Source organism: Diabrotica virgifera, chromosome 8 (genome assembly GCF_917563875.1).
Source record: "Diabrotica virgifera virgifera chromosome 8, PGI_DIABVI_V3a".
Classification (NCBI taxonomy): domain Eukaryota; kingdom Metazoa; phylum Arthropoda; class Insecta; order Coleoptera; family Chrysomelidae; genus Diabrotica; species Diabrotica virgifera.
Window position 1 is genome coordinate 35,754,536 of NC_065450.1, and position 21,421 is coordinate 35,775,956.

The window sequence follows — 21,421 nt, forward strand, 5'->3', positions numbered from 1 at the left end:
TTAAACCCCCCAATTTTGTGTACGTTCTAATTTAATTATTATTGTAGCGCCGTTAGTTAAACACAGGTTTTTAAAAACTTTTTTGTCTCTTAGTACTATTTCCAAAAGTCAGTTTTTATCGAGATATATGAATATTTGTCAAATCCACCACATATTTGTATATGGTAAACAGGGATGGGCGGTGTCGATAATGTCATGTCGACAATTCGATTGTCGACATGTCGACAATCATGTCGATGTCGAGTGATTTAAAGTTGTTGCCAATGTCGACAATGTCGAGTATGTCGACAATTAGCAAACGATCAGAATGACGTTCCGTGCGCACTAATTTGAAATTTTAGGTTAATCTGGCTGCGCTGACTTATTGAAAAAGTATGCATTAATGTTTCAACAAGTTGCAAAGAGACCAAATAATCTCAAACTTTTTAAACTTTTAACCTCACTATTAACTTGCGATTGTCAAATTCATAGGATATTCCATAATTGTTTGATTGCAGGTTTTTCAAGTGTAAATGAATTTTAAATAGATTCATATAGAGACAATTTATTATGTGCAAACCTCATGATAGAGTAATGCAATGTAATGAATCTAAAATATTACCATATAGATGCAAAACCAGAAAAAACCAGCAAAACAAATTTTCATAGATTTTTAATTTTCTATCGTTACTCGTAAACTCGTAACATTTACAGAAAGGTTTAAAAAAATTAAAAAGAAACGTAAACCTAAACGTCATTAAACGAAGTAAGATTCAAAACCACAATCAAACATATCTCAGTACATTGAAACCTTACCTTGTTTCCTAACATTTCGTTTACTTTTTTTTAAATTTTACTAACTCTTTATTATAATAATTATAGTATAATAATTACTGAAACAGTGTTGAATCTCTTCGTGCTTTGGCAGAGACTGCATAATAAAAACATGCAGACGTTTCTTAAAATAAAAGTACGGGACGGTGTTAGTTATCAGCCGATACAAATATCAATTTCAGAGAATAAATCTCTATAGCTATCCAGCTAAAATTAATTAAAATATTTCTTCTTACCTGTGACTTTGCAATCTTGCTACAGCTGTATTTTTTATCACATTTCCACATACACAACATTTAGCCGCGTGCTTTCCTTCTATCTTTAATACTTTGAATGATAATATATCATAGTTTTTATTCAGTTTTCTGCCACTCATTTTGATTCTGATCAGATCAGATCACATTCAAAGTTTACAACTGAATAATTTCATAACATAACCTCACTTTTTTCCATTATGGACACGTTGCTGACATTGTCGACATTGTCGACATTGTTGACACGTTCTCGACATTGTCGACACGTCTGTGTCGACAATTAAAGTCGACGTGTCGATGCCCATCTCTGATGGTAAAGTACGATTATGGAGACTTGGTAATAATATTAAAATTAATTTATGATTTACATTTTTAGGTATATTTTGAACCATATTAAAAAAGAAGCCACATCTCGAGAAAATATGCTTTATCAAAAAAATACAAAGAGGCAGAAAAGTTTTAAAAACACTGTGTTTAACTAATGGTACTGCAGTAATAGTTTAATTGGAACGTACCTAAATATTTATGGGGTTTAAAGGAACAAAACCCTCATAAAATTTTTATGTAAACATATTTAAAAAGAAGCCGCAACTCGACAAAAACTGCCTTATCAAAAAAATACTAAGAAGCAAAAAAGTTTTAAAAATATTTAATTTAACTTATGGCACCAGAATAATAATTTATTTGAAACGGACACAAAAGTTTGGGGGGTTTAAGGGAACAAAACCCCCATAAAATTTTTATAGGGTGCACAAATTTCACTATAATTTTTCTTTAAGATGTTCTTGCCGTAAGAATGCCACGTGTCAATTTTCAAGAAAAAATCTCTAATAGTTTTCGATATATTCGAAAAAATCGATTTTCATTTTGTAACTTCAAAGGGCTGTAACTTTTTTGTGTGCATATTTGTACTAAGGTAAGTTAGGTTCATTCAAACTATTTTTGGTCCCAGAATATGTGGTTTAATTTATGACCTGTATTTTTGTTACACCTTGTATATGAATCATATCGTAAATTACATAATCAAAATAACTGTGCTGCTTCATATTTAACTTCAAATATCTCAAAAACTAACGACTTTCTCGTTATCAACGAAGAGTATATTATGTACGTATAAAGTATTGGAGAATCTAAAAATGACACTAAAATAGTAATTCCTTCAGTGGTGTAGAATTTGAGAAGGGTCAACCATTCACTATCCCCTGTCGTACGCCTCTGGTAGTAGCTATAAACGTTTGTTTATCATAATTTAGTAGGGTGTATGGTAGTCGCACTTTCTGCCAAGTATGAAAAGGCTACGTCGAATAGTTTTAAAATGCTGAGCAATAATAATTTTTAAATTTTTAGATAAAACACCCTGTAACTCAGTAAGGAAAGGAACCACATTTTATTTAAGAGTTTTAGGTTAAATCTTCGTATTTTGTGCTAAGGTTTCTCCAGTTACTATATGAACAATTATTAATGAAACACCCTGTATACATTGCGCTTCACGAATTTTTTGTATTTTTGCAAACATTGATCAGTTGGGCATTTAGTTTAATGTTCCGTATCTTACAATTAAACTCCTTTACCGTGTTATCAGATCCACTACAGTTTCATCAGTATGACATAGAGAAACTTAAGATTTACTAACAATGTTTTATGAAAATATTGTAAGAATTTTAAAAGTTCGCACTTTCGATGCAATCTATTGCGATAATGAAATTATTGTAAATCAGTCAATAATAATACTATATAAGATTGACTTTCAATACATTTGGTCAGTAGATTCGTTGTGCTCGTTCAAAATGTTTGTACAGGTAAGAATAACTTATTTCAGTTATCGCAATAAATATTTTGGACATTAGTGAAATGCTAAATTCTTAAAAAAAAAACAAGTAAAATCCTTTATAAAAGGTATATTTATTAAAATTCCCTAACAAGGGGCTACATCACAAGCAGAACTAGTTTTAAATCTGATAACAGATCATCATCAGTGCTGACATGCTAACCATCAAAATCATTAGGGATTTTTGTATTTTGATGGTTAGCATGTCAACATCTTGTCAACACTGATGATGATCTTGATGAGTTATGAGTCGTGGTGGTCGTGATGGTCGTGATGAGTTATTGTAATTTATCTCAAATTAATGTGATATCTAATAGCATAAATACTTTTCTCGACTTAGTTTTCAGACACAAAGATCAACAAAAATATACATTCCAAAATACAAGAGGACACAGATCCGTTATTGATTATATATTGACAAACAGAAACATCCACCACTCTCAAGTACTAGACATACGATGTTTAAGTGCAGCTAATATTGGAAGCGATCACAACCTAGTACTTGGAAAAATCAGAATAGAGCTACAAAGAAACAGGAAAGAAGACCCTGTTGAATGTGAGACAAGAATAAAGGTAGAACAGCTACGAGACTTGTCAACACGAGATCTATACCAGAGAAGATTGCAAAAAGTACTGAATGAAAACTACATTACACCGGATGAAGACATAGAAGAAAGTTGGAGGAAGATCACGGAAGAGCAACGGAAGCACTTGGAGGACGTAGGATAAGTAAACATATACGAAAGAAAAGGAGAACTCCATGGTTCTGTGAAGAAATAAAAATAAAATGCCAAGAAAAAAAGAAAATCTACCTAGAATACAAGTCCAAAAGAACAAGACAAACATATGAAGAATATAAAAGAGTACGAAATGAATTAAACTCAATAGTAAGAAGGAAGAAAACAGAACATTGGGAAGCATTTTCAAAAGAGATGGAGCACGACTTTTATGGGATGCAAAGGGAAATGTGGAAAATGATAAGAGGTCAAAGAGCAGAGATGAAGGAATTGATAGAGGTAAAACATACTGATACAAATACATGGACAACTTACCTAAAAAACCTTTATCAAACAGCTAATCACAAAGAACTGGAAACACCACGATTAGAATCGGATGAGAAAACAGAAATTAAAGAGGAAGATATAAAGAACGCCTTAAAAAAGATGAAAAATCGAAAAGCTCCTGGGAAAGATGGAATAGCTAATGAACTTTTAAAGTACGGAGGAGATAGACTTCACAAAGAACTGAATATCCTTATAAGTAAAATAATAAATACAGGAAGAATTCCAGAAGAATGGAGAACCACTCAAATGATAGCGTTATTTAAGAAAGGTGATAGGGCAGACCCCAGTAACTATAGAGGGATAAATTTACTGAGCACTATACTGAAACTTACAACAAAAATACTTATGGAGAAAATAATGGCGTGCATAAATATATCGGATGAACAACAAGGATTTAGAAGTGGAAGATCATGTAACGATGCAGTTTTTGTGATAAGGCAAATAGCGGAGAAATCATTAGAATATAACAAACCAGCCTTTTTCTGTTTCATAGACCTAGAGAAAGCGTTTGATAGAATCCAATTAAAAGATGTGATACACCTTCTATATGAGAAAAATTTACCACTGGATATCATAAAACTGATAGAAAACATATATGTAAGAAATAAAATAGAGATGAAAGTCAATGGAATAATAACAGAACCCATAGAAACAAACACAGGAATCCGGCAAGGAGATTCACTAAGCCCTCTACTGTTTAACATAATATTGGATGCAATAATAAAACAAGTGAAGAAAAAAAGAGGGTACAAAATGGGCAATAGAGAGATAAAATTACTCTGTTACGCTGATCACACCGTGTTAGTAGCAGAGTGCGAAGACGACCTACAAAGATTATTGCACGAGTTCAACATTAACGCAAAAGAAATGAATATGAAAATATCAGTCCAAAAAACAAAAAGCTTAGTAATTGCCAAAGAACCAATAAGATGCAAATTGGAGTTAGACAATCAAATTATACAACAAGTAATGACTTTCAAATATCTGGGAATTAATCTATCAGCCGACAACAATATCGAAGAAGAGGTAAAAGACCAAATAATTAAAGCCAGTAGAACGGCCGGGTGCCTAAACGACACAATTTGGAAAAACAAACACCTAAGATTGGAAACAAAGGCCCGAATATATAAGTCAGTTATTAGGCCAGTTATGACTTACACGGCCGAAACAAGACCAGTTACAAGCAAAACACGAAGACATCTGGAAACCAACGAAATGAAGATCTTAAGAAGGATTGCTGGAAAAGGACTACAGTATAGGGTAAGAAGTGAGGAAATCAGACGCATATGTGGAGTAGACAATATAAATACCTGGATAAAGAAGAGAAAAGAAGAGTGGAATGAGCACATAAGCATGATGTCTGAATCAAGGATAGTAAAAATAGCCAGGGACAAGTCACCGTTAGGCAGGAGAAGTATAGGACGCCCAAGGAAAAGATGGAATGACAACTTAGGGGCAGAATGAAAGGCACCGTTGAATAAAAACAAGCAGTACTGCCTATATAAAAGAAGAAGAAGAAGAAGAAGAAGACTTAGTTTTTTCTAGTTTATCTAATATAATTGTGTCGGAACCATCTGATTCCTTGTTTGACAAAAGTGTTCATCATTCTCCAGTTTCTTTGGAATTGTTTGTTAATGTTAACTCATTAACTTTAAATTATGACGAATACTTTTGAGATTTTAGAAATGGTGACTAATTTAGCATAAATTATCTTTTGGCTGAGATTGATTGGAAATTAGTTTTCATTAACAAAAATATCAACGAGGCTATTAAAACCTTCTATGAAATTTTATACAATTTAATACATAATTTTTTACCCATCAAAAAATGTAAAACATCCACATATCCTAATTGGTATAACTGTGATCTAAAATCTTTAATATTAAAAAAGAAAACTGCTCATAATACATTCCAACAGACAGGTAGGGAAGAAGATTATAATATATTTTCAAGTATTAGAACTGAGTGTAAAGAACTTACGAATTCACTATATAAACGACATAATATTCAGGAAACTGAAAACAATAATATATATCTAAAGACCCTAGATCATTCTACCATCAGTTATTAAGTATGATGATTATACTGGGGAAAATAGTCAAATCGTTGATATTTCTGTAAACTTTTTTTCAACTGTCTACAATGATGTAATAATGTAGACAGTTGTAGTTAGTCAAATTCCTTTAAATTTGAGAAATCTGCATCTGCGAATGTAAGCAAGTATGTTGTTGACGTTAAGGAGATAGTTGATAAGATTCTGAGTAGCCCGTGGAAACTTACCAAGGGACCTGACGAAGTTCCATTGTATTTTTTTAAAAAATGTGTATACACTTTGGCAGAACCAATGCACCATTTATTTAACCTATCACTAACATCAGAGAAATTTCCCGATTTCTGGGAATCTAGTTTTTTAAGACCACTTTTTAAGTCTGGTCGGAAAGATATAAAGCTGAAAATTACCGTGCAGTTTGTATAAAGTCAGAGTTACCAAAACTATTAGATTTTTTTGTAAATAGGATGTTAAGTTTTGATTGTTAAAACATAATAATTGGTAAAGAACATGGTTTTAGCCAAGGTAAATCCACAGTTACAAATCTCGTGTATTATACAAATTTTATCATTAACTCATTGGAGTCTGGTTCTCAGGTCGATTCAATCTATGCTGATTTTTCAAAAGCTTTCGATAGAGTCAATCATGAGATCTTGATTGCCAAACTTTGTGGCTATGGCATTAGCGATAACATCTCAAATTGGATTATTAAACATTATTTGTCTAATCGTTCTCAAATGGTTAAATATGGTAGTTTTTTGTCAAAACCAATTCATATAACATCAGGTGTTCCACAAGGTTCTCATTTGGGTCCACTGCTTTTTAATATATTTGTTAACGATTTACAAACAGTAATTAACTCCGACCAATTTCTCTTATTCGCTGAGGACATAAAAATCTTTAGATCTACTCCTAGCCTCTCTGATTGTGAATGTTTGCAGTTGTCCTTAAATAATTTTGCACGTTGGTGTGAAGTAAATATTTTAAACTTTTACACTTACTAGGTTTAGTAAAACACAGGCTTCTTTTAATAATAATTACACACTTAGGTAATGGTACTGTTCTGCAAGAGATATATCAGGTACGGGATTTGGGTATAACATTGGATAGAAAACTGAACTTTAATGATCATATTAATGACATAACTTCACGTGCCCTTAAAATGTTAGGATTTATCCAGAGAAATTCAAAGGACTTTTCAGTTTTTCCGTTTAAAATATTATACTGTTCCCTAGTGCGATCAATTATAGATTTTTGTTGTATTATATGGTGTCCATTTTATAATACCCAGAAAACTCAATTAGAAAAAGTTCAAAACAGATTTTTAAGGATATGTGGTTATAAAATCGGTTTAAGACATGGAGATTATAATTACAGCTATATTCTTAATCAACTTAAAATGAACAAATTAGAGACAAGAAGAGCTGAATTCGAATTATATTTTTTACATAAGCTTCTAAATGGATTTATTAATTGCCTGAAATGTTGGGTTTAATCTCATTTAATATACCTATGCGAAGAACCCGTAATTCTGACCTGTTTTTTTTGTAGATTTCCATTCTACTAACTATGGACTTAATGAAGTTATTTCTAGAATGTTACGTACGGCGAACAATTACCAAACAGATTTAGAATTAATTGATGGATTCGACCGTTACTTGATGGAAGTTCATTTTATCTCACAATAAAACACTGAAAAACGTTTGTTTTCTATACTTCCACAAAATTTATTACAACTATGTTATTACTACAACTGTTTCGGCAAAGTGCCTTTCTCAAGTGATATATTTTACAATATGTTTGCTTTTTAAGTCTTTAACGGAAGAGGTTGAGGAGTGGGGAGCTGTTTATCTCGAGTTGGTCATTCAGAATTATATCTGTATTTTTCAATTTATTAATTTCCATTGATTCTAAAAGTGATAGCTTAAGGCCTTTATTTTGAATATGTAGAATTTGAAACTCTTCATTCAAAGAATGATTATGATCTAGAAGGTGAAGTGCGTATGTAGAAGTGTCTGTTTTTCTATTGTTGAAAGCCCTTTTGTGTTCTGCTATCCGTTTGTCAAAAGTTCTGCCAGTTTGACCGATGTAAGTTTTCGGACAGTCACCACAAGTTAGTTTGTACTCACCACTCTGTAGTTGCTTTCTCTTTCGGCTTTTATTGTTTTTAATATGTTTGCTTAAGTTGTTGTTAGTTCTAAAAGCTGGTGTTATTCCTTTCTTTTTTATGTATCTGGCTATTTTTGTTGTTATTTTGCCAGTATATGTGAGAGAGCAGAAGATACTGGGTTCTTTCTGTGGTGGTAGATACACTAATTTCAAGGCTTTCTTATGGAGTTTTTGGTTTAAAATGTTGTTAACTGTTTGTTCGTTATAGCCATTGTTTACTGCTATTTGTCTAATGATATTTAGTTCTGTCTCGAAGTTATTTTTTGTCATAGGAATTTCTGTCAGTCTATGTATCATGCTATGGTAGGCTGCTAATTTGTGTTGTGTAGGATGGGATGATGAATTGTGCATAGTTGTGTCAGTATGGGTAGGTTTATGATATACGGAGAACTCATGTTTGTTGTGTAATCTGGTACTATTGGTGGAGATACGTGGATGGCATACTAGTCTGCTTTACAGGAACTAACAGACAACTTGACCAATTTCTATCATACATTAATTCACTTCATAGTAATATTGAGTTCACAATAGAAACAGAACAGAATAATTCCATAAACTTTCTAGATGTAACGATTACCAGACTACACAACAAACATGAGTTCTCCGTATATCATAAACCTACCCATACTGACACAATTCATCATCCCATCCTACACAACACAAATTAGCAGCCTACCATAGCATGATACATAGACTGACAGAAATTCCTATGACAAAAAATAACTTCGAGACAGAACTAAATATCATTAGACAAATAGCAGTAAACAATGGCTATAACGAACAAACAGTTAACAACATTTTAAACCAAAAACTCCATAAGAAAGCCTTGAAATTAGTGTATCCACCACCACAGAAAGAACCCAATTCCTTCTGCTCTCTCACATATACTGGCAAAATAACAACAAAAATAGCCAGATACATAAAAAAGAAAGGAATAACACCAGCTTTTAGAACTAACAACAACTTAAGCAAATATATTAAAAACAATAAAAGCCGAAAGAGAAAGCAACTACAGAGTGGTGTGTACAAACTAACTTGTGGTGACTGTCCGAAAACTTACATCGGTCAAACTGGCAGAACTTTTGACAAACGGATAGCAGAACACAAAAGGGCTTTCAACAATAGAAAAACAGACACTTCTACATACGCACTTCACCTTCAGGATCATAATCATTCTTTCAATGAAGAGTTTCAAATTCTACATATTCAAAATAAAAGCCTTAAGCTATCACTTTTAGATTCAATGGAAATTAATAAATTGAAAAATACAGATATAATTCTGAATGACCAACTCGAGACAAACAGCTCCCCACTCCTCAACCTCTTCAGTTAAAGATTTAAAAAGGCAAACACATTGTAAAATATATCACTTAAGAAAGACACTTTGCCGAAACAGCTGTAGTAATAACATGGTTGTAATAAATTTTGTGGAAGTATAGAAAACAAACGTTTTTCAGTGTTTTATTGTGAGATTTAGAATTATTTAATACTTCAACTGCATCATTTAAAAAACGTGTTAAAAACTGTTGTAGCTAGGCTTCCGCATCTTACTGTATTTTATACATATTGTACAAAAACTGAAAAAGGGTTTGGCTTGTTAATAAATAAATAAATAAATGATCTGTTATCAGATTGAAAACTCGTTCTGCTGGTGATGTAGCCATTTTTAGGGAATTTTGATAAATAGTCCTTTTATAAAGGATTTTACTTGTGTTTTGTAATATATTATTATTTTTTTATAATGTCCCTGTCATAAGATTAACGTGAGCCACATGTCTATTTTCAATAAAAAATCTATAATAGTTTTCGAAACACCTATTAGAAAAAACTGATTTGCATTTTGTAACTTCAAAGGGCTGTAACGTTTTTTATGTGCACATTTGTACAAAGATAAGTTCAGTTAAATCAAACTATTTTTGACCTGCCTTTTACACCCTGTATTTTACCAATTATTTTGGTAACGCAAAATATTTTTTATGGAAAAATTGTAACAACTTTAATTTTTCATTTAGTATTTTGATGTTTTAATAAATATATTTTATTGTCTTTCATATTATAACCTAATAATATACGATATAAAATAAAAATTACCGATTCATTGAAAATAGCAAGAATCTGAAATGTTTGAAAAATATTCAATTACTTTTTTAAATCCCAGATTAGTACTAAATGAGTTGTTACTGAACAATGCGTTATATGTTTACATCTAAAATTCTTTTTTTGCAGATTTCGCTCTTTTGTTTTATCTTTGCCACGTGCTCCGCAGGCATAAGTCATTATCCCCACCCGCAAAATAAATATGACGTAGACTATTATGCTTACCCAAAATACCAATTTAAATATGGTGTAAATGATCCTTATACCGGCGATAAAAAATCACAGTATGAGACAAGAGATGGTGACAAAGTGAAAGGTAAAATTTTTATGGTTTATTTTATTTTTTTTTATTTCTCAATGATGATGAATATTAGTGATAAAGCGATGTATTACAAATACTGTATCATATTAAAGGGCAAAAATAAGCAAAAAATAACCATGTTGGTTTTTTTCTAGTAACATAAGGTATAAAAAAATGAAGATCCGGCAATTCTATAATGCATCTGAGTGGTATATGAATGATAGTGGCTGAGTGGATCAAGCAATCCTAAGCATGAAATGTGAAAAATTTTATTGTTACCATGAACAAAAGTTAAAGAAATATTTTATGTGTTAAAAGAAAGATTAACTTTCAAAACAGCGTATTCTAAATTTTTTAAATTATTTAAATAGTCCAAGGGTGTGGGTTTTATGACTTCCCGGCTTCTGTATTTCGTTCTCGTCCCCAAAAATTCCAAAAATTTCGAAAATTTTAGTACGACCTCTACGGCTTCTGATCGTTGAAATACAACAAACCGGCATATTTATGTTTCGTGGACCTTACGAAAGCATTTGACAGGGTCACATTAAAGGACGTTATTCACTTGATTTACTCGACAGAGGAACCTCTGGGAATAATTAAAACGATAGAAAACATCTACCAGAACAACACAATATAAGTAAAAGTGAAAGATGAACTAACTTACCCAATTGAAGCCGGCAATGGGATAAGACAGGGGGATTCCTTAAGTCCTTTATTGTTCAACCTGATCACGGACGAAATAATAAAAAAAAATAAGAACTAAAAAGGATACCAAATGGGAGAAAAACAACTTAAAATAATCTGCTATGCGGACGATGCAATACTAATCCCTCAAAGTGAAGATGATTTACAACGTATGCTGCAACAATTCAACATAATCGCCAGAAAATTTAACATGTTAATTTCCTCAATAAAGACAAAATGCATGGTTATAACAGCAGATCCAATAATATGTAAATTGGAGCTGGAAGGTCAGATAATAGAACAAGTGACGGAGTTTAAATACCTAGGCATCACACTATCTAGCTACGGAAGACTCGAAACAGAAGTGGAAGATCAAGTCAATAGAGCAAATAGAGTCGCAGGTTGCCTGAATGAGACAATAGGGAGAAATAAAAATATCGGAAAAGAAATGAAAGGCAGAATTTACAAAACAGTCATCAGACCAATAATAATATACGCGGCAGAAACACGACCCGACACAGAGAGGACAAAAAGATTGCTCGAAACAGTGGAGATGAAAACCCTTCGAAAAATCGATGGTAAGACTTTATGGAGCAGAGCTAGAAGTACAGATATACGACCGAGATGCAAGGTGGATAACATTAATAGCTGGATAAGAAACAGAAGAATATAATGGAATGACCACATCAGCCGAATGACAACAAATAGGGTAGTCAGGACAGCGAGAGACGGTTCCCCAATAGGAAGACGATCAGTGGGAAGACCACGAAAACAATGGAATGACAACTTACTAGAGGCACATTGAAAAAACAAACAGAGTCATGTCTATACAAAAAGAAGAAGAAGTATCTTAGGTTAAAAAAAACACGAGAACCGTAAACACGCCAAGTTTATAGCAGTTGAGTTAAGCTTTCAAATGGTGCCTAAGTGGTCAGGATCGGACATATACATGGCTCAGAGTAGCCGAAAAACTGAAAAATTTAACTTTGAAAATTTTGATTTTTCGACAATTACCAAAAAGGACATCGCACACATCTTATTGAAAATATAATGTCACTCAAATTCAATAAAATTTATACGATTAGATTCGTTTTAATAAAGCGATCAATTCTTATCATTGCGCCAACTCTTAATTATGATTAATTACGGCGCAAATTGCAATTAAAGTTTATCGAAATCACATTTTTGGAGTCCATAAAATGTTCGTTTACAATCATTATTGCTCTGAGTGCTATTCATAACAGCTTAAATCCCGCTGGGCCTAAGCGGATTAGTGAAACTAATCCGCTGATTTATGGAGTACCGAAAATCTGGGTATTTTAAAATATTTTTTCTCTCTCTAACTTATGTACCTACCCATTTGATTTCAGATTTATTTATATCAATTTCCGCTCTTATTTTTGAAAATAGAGAGTTGGCGCAATGATAAGATTTGATCGTTAATTTAAAACGAATCTATTGGTATAAATTTTATTGAATTTGAGTGACATTATATTTTCCATAAGATGTGTGCGATGTCCTCAACCTACAACTTGCGCCAGTAGCTAAGGGTTTGTAGGAGGACTTTAGACGTATCTAACCGTGTATAGCTCTTATCTGTGAAAATTCTAATTTTTAAGTTATAGGCCTCATAATTATGATCCAATCCACTTCTCATAAGAAAAACGGTTTTTCAAGCTAGCTAAATTATATACAGTCAACCCCGCTTAGTGGAATAGCCTTAGTGCCAAGTAAAAGTATTCCTATAACAGGGATACTGTAATAACCGATCATTGACGGCTTGTAGAACAGTTTCGAAATCTCAAATTTCTATTCCTTAAACCGGGATATTCCTATAACCAAATATGATTTCAGTTATCATCTTGTTGTTATGACGCATATAGTAGTTGTAGTTGTTACGACGCTAAATTTGAACGAGCACTCAGAGTTCAATATTTTTCAGTTATCCAAATATTTTATTTCAATCTATTCCAAGTCGAAAAAAAAATCCAGTGCACATTCGATACACATCAGCAATTATAATAAAAAAAAAGAATGTGTGAATACTTTGTACACACGTAAGAAGTTATACTTATAACAGAATAAAACACATACAAACACATTGAAAAATGCCACAAATGATTTCTGAACAATAATTGTTGGAAAAATTTTAATTAAATACGCATTTAAAAAAAAAAATTATATAATAATATACTTACAATCATAAAATGTATAAAAAAAATAAAAAAATAAAAGTTTGTATTGGGGATTGAACCCACGTGCATTATTGTGTTAAAGTTCCAGCACCTTTGGATATCGGCTGCGGGGACATATTATATGCATTATACTGGAAGATAGAGCAACTGAACAACTCTACACTTCCGAATTTAACCACATTAGTTTGATGTCTACGGAACTCAAATATTACAACACAACAAAACAGAGCTAGAAAACAATATTAGATGAATATTTTTAGAAATTTTGTTGGTTAGGTAGGTAGGTTTATTTTACATACATACTAGGTAGGTTTATTTTACATTTTCCAAATAGGTTATGTAATTTTTTATTGCGATACTGAAACATTTACAATTATTATTACGTACCTGTTGCTTTTAAAAACTATTTAAAAAGTCACTACAATTTATAAACTTTTTTGTTTCTGTCCTCACAACAATAAAACTAATATATTATACATTTGTTTACCTCCATATTGAACAATTATTATTGACAGATCATTTCATCACCCAATCAGAGCCCGTATAACGACTATTACCATACTGTCGGTGTGCGCATGCGCGCAGATTAATAATAAATAATCACCCTCAATCGCGCCTAAAGAAGTATAACTTCAAAAAGTATTGGGATGGCTGGAATCTGAATTCGGTTTACCTTACCACAAGTTTAGTGTCGTAACCACTGGATCATTTGGGCGATAATGCGATAAAGACGACCATTAATAATGCTTAACCTGTAATTGAGAAACACTACATCCAAGTTCATACATTTAAAGGTAAAAAGGTAAAGTTTAGGAAAAAAGGTAAAATTAAAGGAAAACCTTTCATGGTTGGTCACTTCGAGTATGGAGCAGCAGGCCTATGCCTATCCGAAGATGACTCCAATAATTACAGTCGAAAATCGTCGGTTCAGACTGCTGGACTGCGCTCCGTATTCTAAGTGAAAAATAAGATTGTTTTGCCTTCGCATTGCAACTGAATAAAAATGGTATACATTTTTGTTTTTATTAATATTACTCCTATAGAGTAACTAGGTCCATTTTCCGTTGGAACTTTATCAAGCTGCAGACGGGAGTTGTGAATTGCATAGTGTAGAATTCTTCCCTTTTGTCTTCACTGCAGCATCGATCTGGCTTGCATATTGTAGAAGCCTTGGAGGCGTCACCAGGGAAATGGACCAATAAGTTTTCAATTAAAAAATCTTTTAGTAATATTTTTAATATTTTTCAATATTATTAATGTTGCTATTAGGATTGAAAACTTTACCTTTCAATTGCCAGATGACGCTAGTCACCTAATACATACACGTCAGTTACAATGTGGGGATAAGCTTTGATACGCCTTTCCGAAGATGACTCAATAAGAGTCGAAAATCGTCGGTTCAGACTGCTGGACTGCGCTCCGTATTCTAAGTGAAAAATAAGATTGTTTTGCCTTCGCATTGCAACTGAATAAAAAGGGTATACATTTTTATTCTTAAAAAATAGTAAAATCCTGTATAATAATAATAATAATAATAAAATTTATTACACTTAAATACATAAAGTTTACAACAAAAGAAATATAAAAAGCCAGTCGAAGATACAAGTTTCAAATTATGACATACATAAAAGTAAAAAACAATAATTAGCAAGTGCACTACTTACATAAGTTTATATAGGTACATTTAGATATGTTAGTTCCATGTACTATTCATAAAATCGTTTGTTGTATACGGTTCTAATTTGCACAAAAAGCTTACAATTTCCCTGTTTATCATGGAGATATCATCAGATATCTTCAAGTGTAGAGGCAGGTGGTTGTAGAATTGTATACCTGCATATAAAGCTCCTTTTTCCAGTAATGTGAGCCTATGGTAAGGAATATTGTAGTTGAACTTGTTTCTGGTATCAAAGTTGTGAGATATGTTAAATGGCTGAAAGTACTGCTTGTTGGTGTATACAAGTTTGAGACACTCGTATATATATAGAGCTGGTATAGTTAGTAACTTTAGCGATTTGAAATGGCTCCTACATGATTCAGAGTATTTTAACTGCTTCATGACGCGTACTGCTTTTTTTTGTATTATAAAAACTTCGTTAAAAGAACTTCTACCTCCCCATACTATGATATTATATCGAGCTCTCGAATAAAAATTAGAAAAATAAAATGACTTTACTACATTGATGTTAACATTTTTTACAAGAATTCTCAAACCAAAGCAAGCTCGGCTTAGTTCTTTGCATAGATTCTCGATATGATATGTGAAATCTAAGTTTTGGTCAATCCAAACCCCTAAGCATTTGACATACTCAGAAAAGGGTAGCAAATGTTGATTTAGGTTAATATTGTCAGGTGTGTCTGGACCTCGGTTTGTTTTAAAGAATACAGCTTTAGTCTTATCAGGATTTAAAACTAGTCTTGAATTCAAAAACCAGTTTTCTACTTCTGACATCAAATAGTTACCTGCCAGAACTAGTTCAGGTAAATTTCGGGCAGAAACCAACAGTGTACTGTCATCTGCATAGTTAATAATTAATTCCTTAGTTTTAGCAACTGATGCCAAATCATTTAAGTAGATAATAAATATTAGCGGTCCCAAAACACTTCCCTGTGGAACACCCCTAGACACTGCCAGAGGCTCTGACCGCACATATTGCATTGTTTTGTCCTTAATTTTTAGTGCATGTGCACGTCCAGTAATGTAGCTCTTTAACCAATTTAACTCCACACCTCTAACCCCGTAGTGTTCAAGCTTCACAAATAAAACATCAAAATCAACGCAGTCAAAGGCCCTGCTTAAATCCAGAAAAATCCCGCATGAGACATTCCCAGCATCCAAACAATTATATATCTCATTAGTTAATTCAAATAGAGCAGTCTCGGTGCACCTACCTTTAAAGAAACCGTGCTGACTATGGCTGAATAATTCTTCTTTAAGGAAAAACTGAAACAGTTGATCATGGACAACCAATTCAAAAAATTTTGAAAATGAGCTAAGCAGACTAATTGGTCTATAATTATCAAAAGAATCGATATCACCCTTTTTTAGGCAGGGTTTAATAATCGCAAATTTCAGGTTGGTAGGAAAGCTCCCAGTTTGAAGCGAAAAATTTATTATATGTCTAAGAGGTTTACAAATATGAGGAAAACATTTTTTTAACAAGTACATGGATACTTCATCATATCCTGAACTCTTTTTCGATTCAATTTTTTGCATTATTTCTGAAAGTAATTCATAAGTTATTTGCTTAAAAATAAAGGTGTTTTTATTGTGCGGAATGTCGCATTTATACGTATCTTGATGTGGAAGTTCATTAGCTATTAATGTACAAGCTTTTTCATTAAAGTAACGATTAAATAAATTTGCCCCTATAAGAGTATTCTCAAAATATGGCTGATCATTATTTGTTTTTTTATGTTGTGTAAGTTCATTTATGATTTGCCAAGAAGTTTTACTTTTATTTTTTGAATTAGCTAATCTATGCTCATAGTGTTTATTCTTCTCTTTTTGTAATAACTGATTATATATTTGTTGAGAATTTTTAAACAGTTGTTTGAATTCTAACGACTGAGCCGATAAGCGCTGAAAATTAATCATTTCATTTTTGGCAGCTATTAGTTCAGGTGTTATAAATGTAAACTTAGGCTTTTTATTATTTGTGATTTTAAGAGGAAAATGTTTGTTAAAGTACAACAAGAAGGTGTTGATGAATGCATTGTATTTAGCATCTACTGATTGAGCACAGTAAACATTTTCAAAAAGTTCGTTACAAATGTCACAACAGAAATCTTCAATAGCTTCGTTCGACATAAATCGAATTTTATGTTTTGTTTCACTTTTTAGGTTGTGCAGATCTAAAAACAGTACCTGGCAATAATGATCAGAAAAATGAGTTTTTAAATTTTTTGAAGAGAAGTCTTCCATTTTACTTATTATGAAGTTATCGAGACAGGAACCGCCACTATTATTTTCACGTGTGATTTCTTTAAAAACAAGTTTAAGATCAAACGATTCTAATAGGTTAGAAAAATATCGAGAATATTTTGACGTAACTAACATATCTATATTGAAGTCACCTGATATATAAGTCTTTATGTTTTTTTGAAAAACTATAGTAAGTAGTGCATTCAGTTGTGTTAAGAATATATCATTATCACTACCTGATGCATGGTATATACATATGACAATAAAATTTAACTTACAGCTAGTAATCTTCACAGCACAACACTCAAAAATATTACTAATAATTAGATCATCAAACCAATGTATAGCACTAGCCACTATATTTTCATCACAATAAATTGCGACGCCTCCATGTAGATTCGGTGGACGACAAAAACTGGATATCAACTTAAAGTTAGCAATTTTTAATATTTGTATTTGCGAATCCGACAGCCAGTGCTCAGACAGACATAAAATTCGTTTACCTAAAAAATCTTCCAGAAACTCACTTAGTTCATTAACACAGTTATTAATACTCTGGATATTTAAATTGATAATGGATAATGCCGTATTCCTTTTCACTTGTGTCTTTTGGGTCGATTTAGGGAGAGGACCTTCTAAAAATCCTCATTTCGTGGACTATACTGATGGTACTTTTTAAAGTAAAATCTTTTATAGGCTACATTTTTTGGCCATACAGTGGATTTGTAGATCTCGTTTTTTAGTTCGAAATCTACGCCGCACATGAAACATTTATTCTGATTTTCAGTAGTGGGTAGCTCTTTCACAATAATATTAGCGTTTTTGAAAACTTCTTGTTTTTTTTAGATAGTCTGAGATTCTTTCAGCGGTTATATCTCGCTTAATTCTGTAAAGATAGAGCCATGCTCTTTTTTGGACACCAAAGTCTTCGGATACATTTTCCCCAAAAACTTTTTTCGTGTTAGCTTGACTTTGTTTCTTATTTTTCACTTGCACGTTTTGTTGTTGTTTGTTCGGCACGGAGGTTGAGGTTGATGAGGTTGATTGACTGGATATAGCGTTGGAACTATCAAGGTTGTCATTCTCTGTGTGATTTGAACTACTATGTCGTTTGGTAGCTTCAGAAAAGGACATTTGTATTTTTGGCAACTCTGGGTTCGCTTTGAGTGTGTGCTGTGTATTTATCACTTCATCACAATCACAAACTGGTTTAATTATTCGATTATTCACTAAAGTAGGCACTGTTCCTCGATTGTTAGTGTTAGATTGGTTATTAAAATCGATCTTATTTGAGGTTACATTTAAGGATGATATTCTATCAACTAATAGGCGGTTATTTTCCTTTAAGATAAGATTTTTGTCATTCATCTCTTCAATTAATCTATTTAATAACTGCACTTCCTGTTTTAACATTTGATTCTCAGATCTTAGTTCGTCTAATTGAGAATTGAATATAATATCCTTGTTGACATTTTTTTCACAACATACCACATGATTCTTATTTAAAAACTTGATATTTTTCTTCTTTGCACAGCTATCATGATATAATTCATCGCAATTTATGCAGAAAAATGTCTTACATTGTTTTTTTGCACAACACTTATATTTTTTAATCACAGAACTATTTAAATCGGTTTTAATACTACCAGTATCCGATACCACTTCATCATCTGACGCCATCTTGTAAACGTCTATAAAAGGTATATTTAAAATCCCTCAAAAGGGCCACATCAAAATCACATAACTAGTTTTCGACTGGTTTACCAGTCATCATCAATGCTTACGTGCAATGTACATGCTAACCATTAAGATATTATTTAACAAAAATATGTGGGTCAAAGCCCAGTAAAAGTAGTCCGTCAAGGAGACATTGGTTTAAAATGCTACATTAAGCTAGGATGTTTAAAATATTTAGCTAATCTGCCCCAGGTAACATCTGAGCTGTGGATTTGACTTGTTCACATGTTGAAAGTATGACGGCAAGTGACTAGAGCATTCTGAAGTATAGCATTCTGAAGCTATTTTGTGGCGCGTTCTACTCCAAATTTAGCAAACATTGTGGAAAAATCTTTTAAAATAAAACAATAATTTTATTTTACATCAAAAGGAAAATACATTTTTGCGCCACGTAATATTCATACCTATCAGATCTTTTGTAGCTGGAATATTTTTAGTCCTGTCGCCAGGGGGGGTACAACGGCCTCGTTAATTCAGATGGACTTACCCAAGTTTTTTTTATGTATTTTGACCCGTAGAACACGAATTTTTTGGGTAACAGTTGATCCGGATGTCGATAAGATTGTTATAGACCAAGAACTTGAGGAATCAAATAACAGCGATTTTTGGCAAAACAAAACAATATTTTGTATTTTTTGGGTCATTTTAAGCAAAAAATATTTCTACAAGTTTTTTAGTAGGATGCACAGTTTTCGAGATAAACGCGGTTGAACTTTCAAAAAATCGAAAAACTGCAATTTTTAAACCCGAATAACTTTTGATTAAAAAATAAAATAGCAATTCTGCTTAGCGCCTTTGAAAGTTCAAGTCAAATTATGTCGGTTTTGATTATTTGCATTGCTAAAAATTTATTGTGTTATTGTTAAACAAAGCTACAAACAACTAGTGCGTGAGTGATGTTTCTATGATTTCTCATTTAAAATCGAACGAGTAGGTAGAATAGGTACTAGTGCAATCAAGACTATTTCTACGTTACATGCGTTAAAACGCATGTAAAAGCACGGGAAACCCTACGTGTTTATAGCTTTGTTAAACAATAAAAAAATAAATTTTTACCAATGCAAATAATCAAAACCGATATAATTTGACTTAAACTTTCAAATGCGGTAAGCAGACTTGCTATTTTATTTTTTAATCAAAAGTTATTCGGGTTCAAAAATTGCAATTTTTCGATTTTTTTAAAGTTCAACCGCGTTTATCTCGAAAACTGTGCATCCTACGAAAAAACTTGTAGAAATATTTTTTACTTAAAATGGCCCAAAAAATACAAAATATTGTTTTGTTTTGCCAAAAATCGCTGTTATTTGATTCCTCAAGTTCTTGGTCTATAACAATCTTATCGACATCCGGATCAACTGTTACCCAAAAAATTCGTGTTCTACGGGTCAAAATACATAAAAAAAACTTGAGTAAGTCCATCTGAATTAACGAGGCCGTTGTACCCCCCCTGGCGACAGGACTATTTGGGCGTCACTCATTTTTACGCGGTTTCACAGTTAGGTCAGGTGTAAGTTTCCAAACAGAATATTGTATTAATATATTGTAAATCATCCGTGTGACCTTAATTTATTGTTTTATTTAGGTAGCTACCAGGTACACGATCCTGATGGTACACTCCGAACAGTGACATATACAGCTGATGACCACACAGGATTTGTTGCTAAAGTAGACAAAGCTGGTACAGCTATCCACCCTCAGGCATATCATAAAATAGACGCAACATCATATTCAAAAACAGGGCATCCATCATATCATTAAGTTGATTTTATCAATATTTTTTATAAATGAATTGCATGAGAAGTTAAAGAAGTATTTGTCATTAAATTGTGTTAATTCAAATGAGTCAATATTAACCAATTGGACGTTATTCATCGTGGAAATAAAAAATGCATGTGTTTTTAAAAATAAAGAGTTTTTTCATTTTTCTTTTATATTGTTAACTCCCTCCCATCTTTATCATACCATACTGCCCAACCATAGGACTACTACAACGTTAAGAGACATCAAAAAGAAAGTGCCAAAGGAAATCAGAAAAGATCTAAGGAAGTTTAAAACTCAAAGCATCCAGAAAACCACAGAAGACAGTGTTGTATAGTGTACAACACGAGAGAAAATGACATATTTCTCTCTCGCTCGATTTGTTGGCACTCACCTCGTGCCTCGGCTCGTGCCAACAAACTTCTGCGCTTGTGAGAAATATGTCTTTTTTCTCTCTTGTTGTACAATATACTATTACTTCGGTCAAGAAATTAAAATTGGCAGAGATAACCAAACATGCGAAATAAAAAGAAGATTAACTCTTGC

At 32.4% G+C, this 21,421-nt stretch overlaps 1 protein-coding gene across 1 annotated transcript; it reads left to right on the forward strand.

Moving 5' to 3' along the window:
- The first annotated feature begins 2,854 nt into the window (after positions 1–2,854).
- LOC126890133 (cuticle protein 19-like) lies at positions 2,855–20,916 on the forward strand. Its single transcript, XM_050658983.1, has 3 exons — positions 2,855–2,866; positions 10,405–10,591; positions 20,700–20,916. Exons 1-3 carry the CDS (start codon positions 2,855–2,857, stop codon positions 20,873–20,875), a joined length of 375 nt encoding a protein of 124 aa, XP_050514940.1. The 3' UTR covers positions 20,876–20,916.
- Positions 20,917–21,421: the final 505 nt, after the last annotated feature.

What these genes read in the sequence shown, in the direction of transcription:
- LOC126890133 (XM_050658983.1), top strand. An exon ending in AGATGGTGACAAAGTGAAAG is followed by an intron (nt 10,592 to 20,699) that starts GTAAAATTTTTA and finishes TGTTTTATTTAG; the next exon opens with GTAGCTACCAGGTACACGAT.